This window comes from Salmo salar, chromosome 17, assembly GCF_965601325.2.
Source record: "Salmo salar chromosome 17, fSalSal1, whole genome shotgun sequence".
Lineage (NCBI taxonomy): Eukaryota > Metazoa > Chordata > Actinopteri > Salmoniformes > Salmonidae > Salmo > Salmo salar.
Window position 1 is genome coordinate 66,931,874 of NC_138307.1, and position 14,382 is coordinate 66,946,255.

The 14,382-nt window shown below is 43.6% G+C and overlaps 1 protein-coding gene across 1 annotated transcript in view; it reads right to left on the bottom strand.

The window, feature by feature from the left end:
• The window catches only part of LOC106576483 (hepatocyte growth factor), a 40,693-nt gene that overhangs the window by 12,000 nt on the left and 14,311 nt on the right, over positions 1-14,382 (bottom strand). The window contains exons 5-11 of the mRNA XM_082964032.1: positions 9,581-9,723; positions 8,847-8,967; positions 8,354-8,472; positions 4,643-4,808; positions 4,347-4,480; positions 1,572-1,665; positions 231-352 (exon numbers count right to left, since the gene is read on the bottom strand). Of these exons, the coding sequence (XP_082820158.1) occupies positions 231-352; positions 1,572-1,665; positions 4,347-4,480; positions 4,643-4,808; positions 8,354-8,472; positions 8,847-8,967; positions 9,581-9,723 (899 nt within the window). The remainder of the gene's footprint in view (positions 1-230; positions 353-1,571; positions 1,666-4,346; positions 4,481-4,642; positions 4,809-8,353; positions 8,473-8,846; positions 8,968-9,580; positions 9,724-14,382) is intronic.

The window sequence follows — 14,382 nt, forward strand, 5'->3', positions numbered from 1 at the left end:
CGACAATACTATGTTAACCGTCTGAGCTAAAGCCTAGGCACTAGCTCAGGGAGCTAACACAAGATGAGGTTACTCACCACACGAGCATGGCTGACTCAACCATCTCCATTATTGATTACTGTAGATGTAAGGTGGATGTAGAAAGATGAAGGGTAGATGTAGGAGTGTATAGGGGATGAGACAGATTGGATGAAGACAGTTTTTTTGTACAGCGTTTGAGCTTTTCTTACAGCGTTTGAGCTTGCAGTAGTCCCATGGGATAGAGGGGTCCGTAGTGTGACACCAGGGGCCGTGCTTATCCTGGTCTGGATTCCTGCACAGGTTCCTCTCCAAACCCACACTGGATTCTCCACTGGAAAACATATGCATAAGCACATACAGAGACACATACTGTAGATACACATACTGTACGTAGGCACACACACACACACATGGAAAAGTCTGACACCATAACTGCATTCAGGTTGGAAACTTTGATTCAGCTGTTACTATCGGGGCAGTGAATCCTCAGAGTTCCAGCTATGCAGAGGCCTTACAAGGAAGCAAAGCAGTTTTGTGAAGAGTGCTCCGGGGAATATGAAAGTATGCAATCACCACGGTTCATACAAGGAAGAAGCTACAGACTCAACTCAAAGATACAGTCCAAACACTAAACGTGGACTCAAGATCTGGTCGTATACTTCATAGACAAAACCAAGACTAAACTGAGCCTAAACAGATGCCTTCAGTAGTCTTGTTGAAACAGCAATTCCAGTCCTTCAGTTTCATACATTCAAAATAATTGGGATATCTTTAGATATGATCAATTTGTTGGAAGGCTTGGATCAGGATTGACTGGTACCCTCAGAAAAACACAATGTGAGGAGAGGGGGAAACCGATTTGTCAGCCAGTGTGAAGGTAATTTCACTTTCCCCGCCAATGTTAAACAAGCCGTAACCTTTCCGCCATTTTTCTACGCCGACCCCTTGACCTTGTGCGAGGGGCAGACTCGCTGGCTGCGGGCCACATGAGGGAAGCTGATTGGCTTTGATCTGCCGGGCCGAAAAAGCACTTCCTGGGGTTACGGGTCAGCTCTGGCACATGTCCATCTGTTTCTGCCATTTTGGCTTTTAAATTCCTTTAAATGAAGTAATTCTAACAGCCAGGGCTAACGATAGCTACGGTACTTTAGCATGGGGGCACACGGATGTGGAGAGAGGGGCAGACTATGCGCCCCTCCAGGGTGGCTTGTTCTGGAAGTTCTGAAAGCACCGTAAGGCTTCCTCTGTCAGCTAGACAAATAATAGCAGGCCCAGGACTGACCCGGGTGGGGCCCCTGATTTCCTGTCGTTGTTTGTTTTCACGGCTTAGCTTTATTCATTTACAAGGGGATTTTCTCTAAGCAACGGGAAATAGCTTGTCAATAAACAGTTAATCGAAAAAGCCAGAGAATTTGAAAATGTCAAAGAAACCTTCACATACATTGCTTGAACCCATAGTTCTACTTTTTCCTCATGTGAATATGGATTGAGAGGTAAGTTCCAGTTGTGTGTGGCTGGTAAGTGTGTGTAATGTATGAGGTTTACCTTACCTGTTGCTATGAGTTGCCCACAGTCCGCAGGGAATTCCTGATCTGGTCTTGGATAAATTGCCTGTGTAATTCCCTCCATTGTCCTCATAACAATCTGGGACAGAAAGAGATAGAGAGAAGGAGAAAATAAAACACTAAGTAGTCTCAATAAACCACATATAGGGTCAGTTTGAGATTACCATCTACAGTCTCTCTCGCTCTCTCACAGACACGAACGCACACACAGCTATAGCCACAGTGTAGAACACAGCTATAGCCACAGTGTAGAACAAAATATGTTGATTCAATGTAAAATTGTTAGGCTACCAGCTGCAATAGGATTGTTAGTTTGTTCAATAGAAATGTTGTTGAGCAAAACTCACAATCCTATTACAGCTGGTTGCCTTACAATTGTGCATTGAATCAACATGTTTGTGTGCGTAGGTCCACTGAGAGACAACATTCTGATATTGATGCCGTCGTAAAAAAGGCACGTTGAAACTGGGCTCGATTTGTGGTTTGGATCAATTTAACATGTTGGGCCAATCTATAATTGGTGGTTCCCAAATGGAATAAAAGAGACAGGAAGATTTCTTCCCTCATATCGACTGTTGCTAAGCAGAACCAGAGGTACCTGTAGTGACCAAAGCACTCTCTTCCTCCAGAAAGCTCTTTTGAAATGCAAAGCATAGACATGTATGACAGAGAGAGAATTACAGCAAATGTTGAATTTCTGTCTGACCATTTGTTGTTTCTTTTTGTAATTTGAGGAAAATGAATTTGTAGGGCAACCAAACCAAAACCAAACATGCCCAGAAGAATGCCAGTAGTCTGTTTCAGTAAGCGACCACAGCTCATTCAATATATTGCAGCTGAAATTTAGAGGTCAATTGCAAATACAGTACATAGCAAGCCATACACCCGATTACACCACATATGTAGTCATTCATATAGCATACAGTATATTGTTTAAACATCCACACACATACATGTACATACAGTTGAAGTCGGAAGTTTACATACACTTAGGTTGGAGTCATTAAAACTCGTTTTTCAAGCACTCCACAAATTTCTTGTTAACAAACTATAGTTTTGGCAAATCGGTTAGGACATCTACTTTGTGCACGACACAAGTACTTCTTCCAACAATTGTTTACAGACAGATTATTTCACTCACAATTCTAGTGGGTCAGAAGTTTACATACACTAACTTGACTGTCTTTAAACAGCTTGGAAAATTCCAGAAAATGATGTCATGGCTTTAGAAGCTTCTGATAGGCTAATTGACATAATTTGAGGTGTACCTGTGGATGTATTTCAAGGCCTACCTTCAAACTCAGTGCCTCTTTGCTTGACATCATGGGAAAATCAAAAGAAATCAGCCAAGACCTCAGAAACAAATGGTAGACCTCCACAAGTCTGGTTCATCCTTGGGAGCAATTTCCAAACACCTGAAGGTACCACGTTCATCTGTACAAACAATAGTACGCAAGTATAAACACCATAGTACCAAGCAGCCGTCATACCGCTCAGGAAGGAGACTCGTTCTGTCTCCTAGAGATGAATGTTCTTTTGTGCGAAAAGTGCAAATCAATCCCAGAACACCAAAGAACCTTGTGAAGATGCTGGAGGAAACATAGGACTCGTTTTACTGTGGATATAGATACTTTTGTACCAATCGACATAACCTGAAAGGCTGCTCAGCAAGGAAGAAGCCACTGCTCAAAAACCACCATAAAAAAGCCAGACTACGGTTTGGCCATAATGACCATCGTTATGTTTAGAGGAAAAAGGGGGAGGCTTGCAAGCCAAAGAACACTATCCCAACCGTGAAGCACAGGTGTGGCAGCATGTTGTGGGGGTGCTTTGCTGCAGGAGGGACTGGTGCACTACACAAAATAGATGGCATCATGAGGCAGGAAGATTCTGTGGATATATTGAAGCAACATCTCAAGACATCAGTCAGGAAGTTAAAGCTTAGTTGCAAATGGGTCTTCCAAATGGACAATGACCCAAAGCATATTTCCAAAGTTGTGGCAAAATGGCTTAAGGACAACAAAGTCAAGGTATTGGAGTGGCCATCACAAAGCCCTGACCTCAATTTTATAGAAAATTTGTGGGCAGAACTGAAAAAGTGTGTGCGAGCAAGGAGGCCTACAAACCTGACTCAGTTACACCAGCCCTGTCAGGAGGAATGGGCCAAAATTCACCCAACTTATTGTGGGAAGCTTGTGGAAGGCTACCCGAAAAGTTTGACCCAAGTTAAACAATTTAAAGGCAATGCTACCAAATACTAATGGAGTATGTAAACTTCTGACCCACTGGGAATGTGATAAAATAAATAAAAGCTGAAATAAATCATTCTCTACTATTATTCTGATATTTCACATTCTTAAAATAAAGTGGTGATACTAACTGACCTAAAACAGGGACATTTTACTAGGATTAAATGTCAGGAATTGTGAAAAACTGAGTTTAAATGTATTTGGCTTAGGTATATGTAAATTTCCGACAATTTTTCACTGATTAATGTGTTTTTGTAAATTCAATATTATTCATTTAAATGATGCTGTCTATTCAGTCTGTTTAGTGTGGGAGAACCATAACGCAACATGTAATTCTGGGTGTACTAAGTGAATAAAGGTGGTGGTGATTCAGATGTATTGTATGGGGCCAGTGTGCTGTTGTGTCTCAGTAGAATCAATAATTGGCATGCTCAACACAATAATCCTTCCATCAAAGTCGTTGGGTGCCGGGTTGGAGGATCATGTCAACTGGAAAACAAAACTGTCTCACCTTCTGTGTCGATGTTCTCTGTCTCACACCGGGGTATATTGGTGCAGAAGGCTAGTCTCTGGTTAGGATCTGTAGTGAAGCACCATGGGATCTCTGCACCATCTGGGTTCCGACAGTAGTTCTCTCTCAGGTCTCTGTGATGTAAGAGAGAGATAAGTACACACCAGTTAAATAGGTGCTTCCCAAGTGGACATACGTAATAATATGACTGTATGTTGCCGTTTCCCTATATTTCTCATACCAGTGACAGAAACAAAAGAAAACCCATGTGGCTATTGAATGACATCATCACTCACTTGCACTTGTAGTTCTGCGGGCTGTAGGTGTGGTTATGGGGGAACTGGGAGTCCCAGCGTTGACATGTGACGCCCGACGGGGTGACGCTCACAGTACCGTGGTAACTCTGTCCCTGCTCCCTGAAACACGACGATGTAGCATCCACATCAGAGTCATTACCTGGGTCTGAGACAGAGGGGGAGAAGTAGAAGGAAGGAGAGAGAGAAACCAGACAGAAGGGAGAGAGAAACCAGACAGAAGGGAGAGAGAGAGAGAGAGAGAGAGAGAGAGAGAGAGAACCAGACAGAAGGGAGAGAGAGAGAGAGAGAGAGAGAGAGAGAGAGAGAGAGAGAGAGAGAGAGAGAGAGAGAACCAGACAGAAGGGAGAGAGAGAGAGAGAGAGAGAGAGAGAGAGAGAGAGAGAGAGAGGAACCAGACAGAAGGGAGAGAGAGAGAGAGAGAGAGAGAGAGAGAGAGAGAAACCAGACAGAAGGGAGAGAGAGAGAGAGAGAGAGAAACCAGACAGAAGGGAGAGAGAGAAACCAGACAGAAGGGAGAGAGAGAGAGAGAGAAACCAGACAGAAGGGAGAGAGAGAAACCAGACAGAAGGGAGAGAGAGAGAGAGAAACCAGACAGAAGGGAGAGAGAGAGAGAGAGAGAGAGAGAGAGAGAGAGAGAACCAGACAGAAGGGAGAGAGAGAGAGAGAGAGAGAGAGAGAGAGAAACCAGACAGATGGGAGAGAGAGAGAGAAACCAGACAGATGGGAGAGAGAGAGAGAAACCAGACAGATGGGAGAGAGAGAAACCAGACAGAAGGGAGAGAGAGAGAAACCAGACAGAAGGGAGAGAGAGGCAGGAAGAAGGGAGAAAGAAAAGAGGGGGAGAGGGAAATGAAAGATGAATCTCACAGAGAATGGGTCATGTTCAGCCTAGAGACAAATGATCCTTAACAGTCAGTCCAGATGTAGGATCTTAATTTGACCAGCATTATCGAAGCAAAATAATCCTGTTCAGTCCATAATGTTGCTTGATCACTGGTTAGGCTATTAGCTGGATAAAAGTTGGCTAGATGAAAAGTGCAATACTCTTAATATACCGTGTGCGAGTTTTTATTGAACTTATGTAAATCACAAACCTATGTATTTTCCACAGTGCAGGAAACTTCTCAGCAAAATAAGAGTGATCAAATTAAGATCCTATATCTGTAGTACTGTATGGTCTATGATCTGTCTATTTATCCAAAAAAGTGGTGCCCCACCACGAGACATACCGAAACCAACACTACAACAGACTTACATTATGAGACTAATGGGAAGGGGCTGTAGCCAACTCTTCCATCTCTGTCATGCCATTCAATGAACGAACAAAGAGGCTAATTGCACAAACAGACTGGACACCCAGGGTAGGTTATCTGAGTGTCTGAGTGTCAGGACAAAGTGGGTATAAAAACAGATGATGAGTATCTGAAAATCTGAGTTTCTGATATCCAACAGATTTTTGGGGAGTTTAGACAGGTATCTACAACCTTTATCTGTTAAGTACTAAAATACTTAAATACTTTTCAAACATAGCTCTCAAAGCTCTACAAAAGGCTACAAAAAAGGAATCTCTACTATCTAGCATCTGCGAATCCCCTCTATCCTATACTGGCCTCATTCATGGTGTACAGTGTACCATACCAGGTTTTGGCAGGAAGAACGTGCATGTGTGGGTTGAGCCTAGCTAGATCCCTATTGCTTGGGTAGCTTGGCCTCTTACATGTGACTGTAAGGGTGGGTTACTATAACGAAGGCCTGATGGATGTGGTACTCACCGCCAAGCCAAACAACCCTGCATTTAGCCCGCCTAACAAGGCTTCCTGGCCCTCCGGTCTCCAAAAAACGATCCCGAAAAATCTCAGAAGTCCGCTTTTTCATGTTACAGTGTACAGGGACGGATTTGTTGGAATTTCTGCAACCCCTCCGGATTTGTGCATCTATACTGTTTGATAAATGAGCCGCGGACAGAAAAAAAAGGGAATGTTTGGAGAGGAGGACAGAAGGAAGATGTTCTTTTGGCTTGATGTAATGCATGCCGGCATCTAACGTCAGGTCACCTTTGTTATCTACAGGTTAGGCAGTGCAGAATCCATCTGGACAAATTATTTTTTACTCCCCGGTTGTAAATCACGGTCCTCAGCCGGGCGGGGCCGTGGGCTCAAGGTCAGTGTTGAACATCCATTTGGATGAAGAATATCAAACTGTCTAAAAGTGGTTTCTATCCTCTTTTTCGTCCACACACCACACACACACACACACACACACACACACACACACACACACACACACACACACACACGTCATATCACGCACATGCAAGTATGCAGGCACACACAGCGAACCCCCCAACACACCCTCTCATCCTCCCATCTTGTCAAGTCCTCAGTTGTAGTACCAGGGTTTCAGTGGACCTTGCCTTCTACAACACTTCTGACAATCTGTTATGGTTTCAACATCCATGGTGTTACAACTATGGCGCCTGTGTGTTCTGTTGATAACGATGATGAACATTACTCCCAATCTATTGGAACTGTCTGTGTCAGTAGCTATTGAGCCATTCTGGCTACTCCCCTACAGTTAATATATGTCATAAGGGTGAATCCTAATGTCCACTTAAAGGGACATTTCTAGTTAGTCTTCCATTGACATCAATGCATGACTAAGGATGAGTTTACACAAGCAACCCAATTGTGATCTTTTGCCCAATTATTGGCGAAAGGAGCTGATCGGTGAAAATACCAATTAGTGGAAAAAGATCAGAATTAAGCTGTCTGTGTAAACCCAGCCTTAGTAAAAATTTGAAGTGGAAGTTAGGATTTGACCAATAATAAAAGTTTCATAGTGCTTTGTTGTGTTTGACTGGTCTGAATTAAGCGTTTTAAACCGTCAAACTCTCCCTTCCCTGCAGTTGACAAACAGCCTACTTGTCCTCACTCTGAGGTAAATAGATTTCAGCTTAGAGCCACATGAAACACTAAATATCCCAAACAAAGCCTCTCCCTGTCTCCTTTGGAAGGCTCCTATACTTATCTCGTTATCCCCAAAACCACCATTGTGGCCCCTCAACCAAAAAAACTTTGGCACTCCCAAAACCACCACTTCAATCAGTGGTTGACCTCGCAAAATAGGTTTCTAACCTCAAGGCTGTTTCCTGGCTAAATAAAGTTAGAAAGCCCTGCTACAGACTCAGTGTGGTCCACTCTCTTCCCCTCTGATCACAGTAGAATCCCCATACCGATAAATACATCAAAATATTGAAGAGTTCTATTGAATTCTGTGGGAGTCTCGCATTCTATTCCGCTGCTATGAAGGACTAATGGGGAGATTATGGTTGGTTTAGTGAAGTTGTATGGGCATATATAGTTTATAGAAAGGGAATGTGTGTGAGAGAATGGTAAAGTATTGGGAGGGACAGGGGGCCCCTCTCTCATAGAGGGAGCTGTGACATCGCATTAATGAGGATCCGGACGAGGTGTGTGTAGGAAAATGTGTACCATCCATTATTCTTCTTTACTATGCAAGTGCTTCCTTCCCCACCTCGACCCAACACAACACAACAGAACACAAAACCAGACTGATTATCTAACATGTCTGTCCTTCCACTCTCAGCGTTGGTATGCCATACCAGTATCATTAGACAGTTTTCACTGTTTGGGATAAAGAGGAAGACCGTAGGAAAGTGCACACACTCACCACACACACTGATGTTGCAGTACTCCCAGGGTGTTTGTGGGTCCATGGTGTAACACCACGGACGCACACGGTTGTCTGGATTCCGACAGTAGTTGTCATTCAGCCCTTTATCAGGGTACCTGTGAAGAAAGACAGGAAAAAAGATGAAAAAGACAGACAGAGAGCGAGCGAGCTATGCTACATGTGTTCATCTCCTGTGTATTAGGATAGAGGGTGTGTGTGTGTGCAGCTGTGTAGGGTGTGTGTGTGTGTAGAACTTGATGAGAGACTGCAGTGTGGTTGGTCTGACTATACATATACACGTCAATGGGGGAGAGTCACTCAGGCTTTCATCCACTGCATACAATAAGGTTTAACTAACAGCAGTGGGCTAATCCAAAGATCAAACAATTGACTTTGAAGTAATAAAAAGGAATAATTCATTTAAAAGTAAGTAACGTTAGCCATAACTTACTGTGCTATAAATACATAGGTTATGGGTTTCCTCACTCACTTTTTAGGTTGGTAGGGGTGTCTGTGGGGCTTGGATGAATCCCATCTCTGACACTCCTTCCCACTCTCTGTGTGATCCATCGGCCCTTTGTAGTCTTCCCCGTTACACCTCATACACTCCACTGCAAATGCAAAAACAACGTTAACACAACCTTCCCACAATGGCATAGAACATATTGGACACTATATTAAAGATGACTAAACAGTCAGACTTTCATCTTATTGTCAAGTTGATCACTTTAATAATGTTAGCAACATGCTTATCTCTCAATCTTTGTACAATATTCAATGAGAACTAAGATACTGGCATACTAAACATTTCTTGACACGGGTAGTGAATTGGGATTCCCTGGTGCATCAAAAACAACATTCTTGTTCGGCTACAAGAGCACAAGATATGATTTTCTAGGTTGTTATTGGGATAACAGAGGGTTGTTATCAGACTGTAGTGGTACACTATTAGCAAGCAGAGTTCAGTTGAAAAAACATGGCTGCTTTTCGCCAACAAATCAGCTTCACTCCAGTAAATGACATATCAATGTGGACCACCTCATACATTTCAAAGATGTCTATGTTGGGCAAACCAAAGGGCCAGTTTTCCGAGCACAGATTAAGCCTAGTCCTAGACTAAAAATAATCTCCATTGAAAGTGCTCTTAAATCCAGCACTAGGCTTAACCTGTGTCTGGGAAACTGGCCCCAATGTGTAATTGGACTCTGCTGGTTGTGGTGTTACCTTGGGAGCACTGAGGCAGGCCACACTCTTGGTGCCTGACCTCTGGCTCTGTAGTGAAACACCAGGGCCCACTGCTCTCGTTCTTGGGGTTACGGCAGAAGTTCCCGTTCAGGTCCTTCTTGCCTAGTCTTGCCGGCTGGAAGCTGAGGGAAAGTGTGGAGAAAAACACTACTAAGCATAAAGTGGGAATGACCAAATGTGTGTGACAGGCATGAAAGGAGTTGCTGTTTTAGGACTGATAAAGTTGTAGAACTTAATTTTGTTTAAGATGGGATTTCTGTAGGTTTCTCTTAGATATTGACGTGAATTGGGGGCCCTTAGCGCCGAAGGCTAGCACGCTAAACACGAAGAGTTGGTAGAGTCGCAACATGCTAACTTAGCTACATTATCTTGGACCATGGTAATATAGTGTAATAAAAATGTATGGAAAATATTACCTTCTAGTATATCATCCCTTCACATCTCACTATATTACCAGGGTTCCTTATTCCATTCATTCCATGCCCTCAGGCCAATCCACCAGTAAATGCTTCCAGTCTGACCTGTAAGTCAGCCAGTTACTGCTACACATGCACAGAGTCTCACAACAGGGATTTCACCACACAACTACGAATCAGAAACAGCAGCTCAAACATTTCTTGTTTTCGCCAACTTCACAAATTGAAACAATCTATTTCTTCTGCTTTGTACATTAGTTCAGCGGAAGGGTCAGGGGAGACAGACACCTTTTGGGAGTAAAAGCACCATGTGAAGCATATTGCCTGTAACAATGGGGCCATGCCAGATAAATGTACACTGTAATATTCATCTTCTGAAAAGCTGGCTTTTAGAGAGAGAGAAACAGAGAGATCGAGCTCCAGAGAAAACAACTGACTGGGTTTTTAAACCAAGGGAAAGGGGATGTGATTGGGTAAGGGAAAAGGACCAGGTGTCTTCTGATTGGCGACACCTGTGAATAGGGGAGAAGGAAAGAAAATACACACAGGATACACACACAGGATACCTGTATCCGTAACACTCCCACCCTTAAAAGAGCAATCCTATAAGGATTGCTACCAAAGTATTTACAAAGTATACCCACAAGATCAAAGGCAACCTTACGAAACATACAAAAATCATCAGTTTTACACACACACACACGAGACAAAGCATCTGCTAATACATTAACAGAACTCTTTTTGTGGCGGATCTCCAAATTATAATTCTGTAGAATAAGCGCCCAACACATAAGGCGCTGGTCCTGGTTGTACATCCGGTGGAGAAACACTAAGGGGTTATGGTCCGTATATACAATCACTGGTAGGGAACTGGAACCAATATATACTTCAAAGTATTGCAGAGCTAACAACAAAGCTAGAGCTTCTTGTTCAATGGTTGCATAGTTTGCCTGACATGTTACATTTTCATGAAAAATAACACACAGGATGATCCAGTCCACTCTTGTCCTGCTGCAGTAGAACAGCACCAGCACCTCTGGCACTAGCATCTACCTCAAGTTTAAACGGTTGTTCAAAATCCGGAGCAGCAAGTACAGGGGTATTACATAAGAGTGCTTTAGCAGTATCAAAAGCTACCTGACAATCAGGGGACCACTCAAACAATCTAGCCGGACTGAGCAAATCGGTCAATGGAGCAATTACCGCAGAGAAGTTTACAGAAACTACGGTAGTAGCCAACCATCCCTAAAAAGCGGCGTAGCTCTCGTCTGGTGGTAGGTGCAGGGAATGCCAAGACCTTGGCATCAACAGGGCGCACCTGTCCATGGCCGACCTATTTGCCGAGATAGGTAACAGTAGCCTTCCCAAACTCGCACTTTGCCAAGTTCAGGGTTAGAGAAGCAGCTGCCAAATGCTCACATACTACCCTTAGAAAATTAACATGATCTGACCACTCAGACAAATAAATCACTAGATCATCAAGGTAGGCACTACAATTGGGAACGCCAGCTAATATGGAGTTAACCAGTCGTTGGAAAGTGGCTGGTGCATTCCGCATCCCAAAGCCATTACAGAGTATTGTAGGAAGTTGTCTGGGGTCAAAAAGGCAGAAATCTCAGAAGCACGTGAGGTTAACAGAACCTGCCAGTAACCTTTTAAGAGGTCCAACTTTGTTACATAAGTAGCAGCACCAACAGTGTCGATACAGTCGTCCAGTCTGGGTAACGGGAACGAATCTGGCATTGGGACAAAATGTACCTTTCGATAATCCGTACATAACCTGGACGTACCATCAGGTTTAGGAACCAGAATGCAAGGAGAACTCCAAGGGCTTGAACTTGGCGTAGCCAGGTCATTCTCCAACAAATATCTCACTTCAACCCTCATTATCTTCCTCTTAGAAGCATTGACACGATAAGGGTGTTGCTTGATAGGGGCAGCATTTCCACCATTAATGTCATGTTCCAACACGTTTGTGCGAGTAGGAACGTCATTAAAGAGACATGGAAAACTGTGTAGTAGCCTCACAATATCGTCGGCCTGTCCGTCCGTCTGTTAAATGAACCAGACCTGACTGGAGAGACAGCAACATTTCTGCGTTGGGAATTCTAACGCACTGCTGCTGAGTATTGCGCAACTCTAATCCATCTCCATCATTAATATGACAGCCCACTATCATAGCAGCAGAAGCAGAAGAGACAGCAGTACCTGCCACTGTTTTTGAACTATCTAACTGGGTGATGGGTCGGGTGTGGTATGCCTTCAACATGTTAATGTGGCACACACACGAGATTTGCGTTTTCTATCAGGAGTTTGAAGCACATAATCAGTTTCACTTAATTTCTTTCAATCAAATAAGGACCAGAGAAACGAGCTGACAGTGAAGATCCTGGAACAGGCAATAACACCAGTACTTGGTCACCTGGCTGTAGTGGATGAGAAACTGCCTGTTTATCATAGTGTCTTTTCATACTCCTGTGAGGAAGACAGAGCTTCCTTTGCGAGAGCACAGGCTTGGTGTAGGCGCTCACGAAAGCAACTAACGTAGTCCAACACATTCTCATCTCCCGTACACAACTCTTGGGACAAAAACTGTTCTTTAAGGACTTTCATTGGTCCTCTCACTGTGACCCAACACTAGTTCAGCCAGGCTGAACCCTACGGACTCCTGTACAGTTTCACGAGCAGCAAACAAAACTAGAGGAACTCCCTCATCCCAATCTTTCTCAGATTCCAAACAATATTTATGTAGCATAGACTTCAGTGTCTAATGCCATCGTTCAAGAGCACCCTGAGACTCTGGGTGATATGTGCTTGCCACACGGTGCGTAATTGACAAGGATTTTAACACCTGCTTGAAGAGCTTTGATAGGAAATTGGTACCTTGATCACTGTGTACCACCTTAGGTAACCCGAATGTCGGGAAGAATTTAATTAAGGCTTTACTCACTACCGGAACTCTAATCCTTCGCAGAGGAATGGCATCGGGGTATCTTGTTGCCATACACATAACCGTTAACAGAAACTGGTTAACCGATTTTGTCTTCGGTAACGGTCCAACACAATCAACCACCATCTGTTCGAATGGTTCACCTATGACTGGTATTGGACAAAGAGGAGCGGGAGGAATAACCTGATTTGGTTTTCCTGTTATCTGACATGTGTGGCATGTCCGGCAGAACTGAGCCACATCCTGTTTTAAACCTGGCCAAAAGAAATGTCGAAGGACCCGATCATAAGTCTTTGTGATTCCTAAATGACCGGACCACTGGTGATCATGAGCAAGGGATACCACATTTTGTCGAAAGGCTGTAGAAATCACTATTTGGTAAACAGCATTCCAATCTCCGCCCGCGTCAACATGGGATGTCCATTTACGCATGAGGAGATTACCATCAAGGAAGTAAGCCACGTCCTTCTTCTTTACCTCTTCCAATGAGACAACACTAGAAAAACATTTAGCAAGCAGATGCTCACGAGTGACTGGTAACTGTGTTGCATCAGCAATAAGTTCAATATTCTTCGATTCTTCCCTGGGCTGTTGGTCAGAGGTGATGAGCTTCTCAGAGGTAGCACACAACCCATCCTCTTCATCAAACTCTTTGAACAGAACAGTGCTCGACAAATCTATCACGTCACCCACTTGTCGTGCCTGAGCACGAGTGACAGCACAAGCGAGGAACACATGTGGATAACTCTGTGCCAGCTCATTGGAGCGAGAGTGGTCACTGATTTCTAATACAGGTACTACCTTTCCTCCGGCAATATCATTACCCATTATAAAGGTCACACCTTTTACTGGCAACGTAGGACGTACCCCCACTCTGAATATTCCACTGATTAACTCAGTGTACATTCACAAAGTGCAATGGCACTGGGACAAAACCCATTTCAATACCCTGAACTAACACACTGGAACCACAGTATGTATTGTCGGATAAGGGCAACACATCAGACAATATAAATGACTGCACCGCACCAGTATCTCTAAGGATTTTAACCGGACGCTGAGATGCTTCGTCATTCATTAGGGACACAAACCCCTCGAAAATGAACGGTTCATAACTGCGGTTGGGGACTGAGACTTTCAAACTACATTTACCCTGAGGCACTTGTTTCGTTTCAGACCTCACAACCGTACGAATTCATCCAACACCTGTTGACAGCGTTGCACGAATAGGCATCCCTTATTTGCGTTTTAGCAGGAAGCAATCATTAATCATATGTCTCACCTTATTTCAGGTCGCAATTGTAAATGAGAACTTGTTCTCAACTTGCCTACCTGGTTAAATAAAGGTGAAATAAAATAAATAAAAAAATGACAATAGAAACAGGGGCGCTCATTTTTCGGGTGTGCTTGATGTA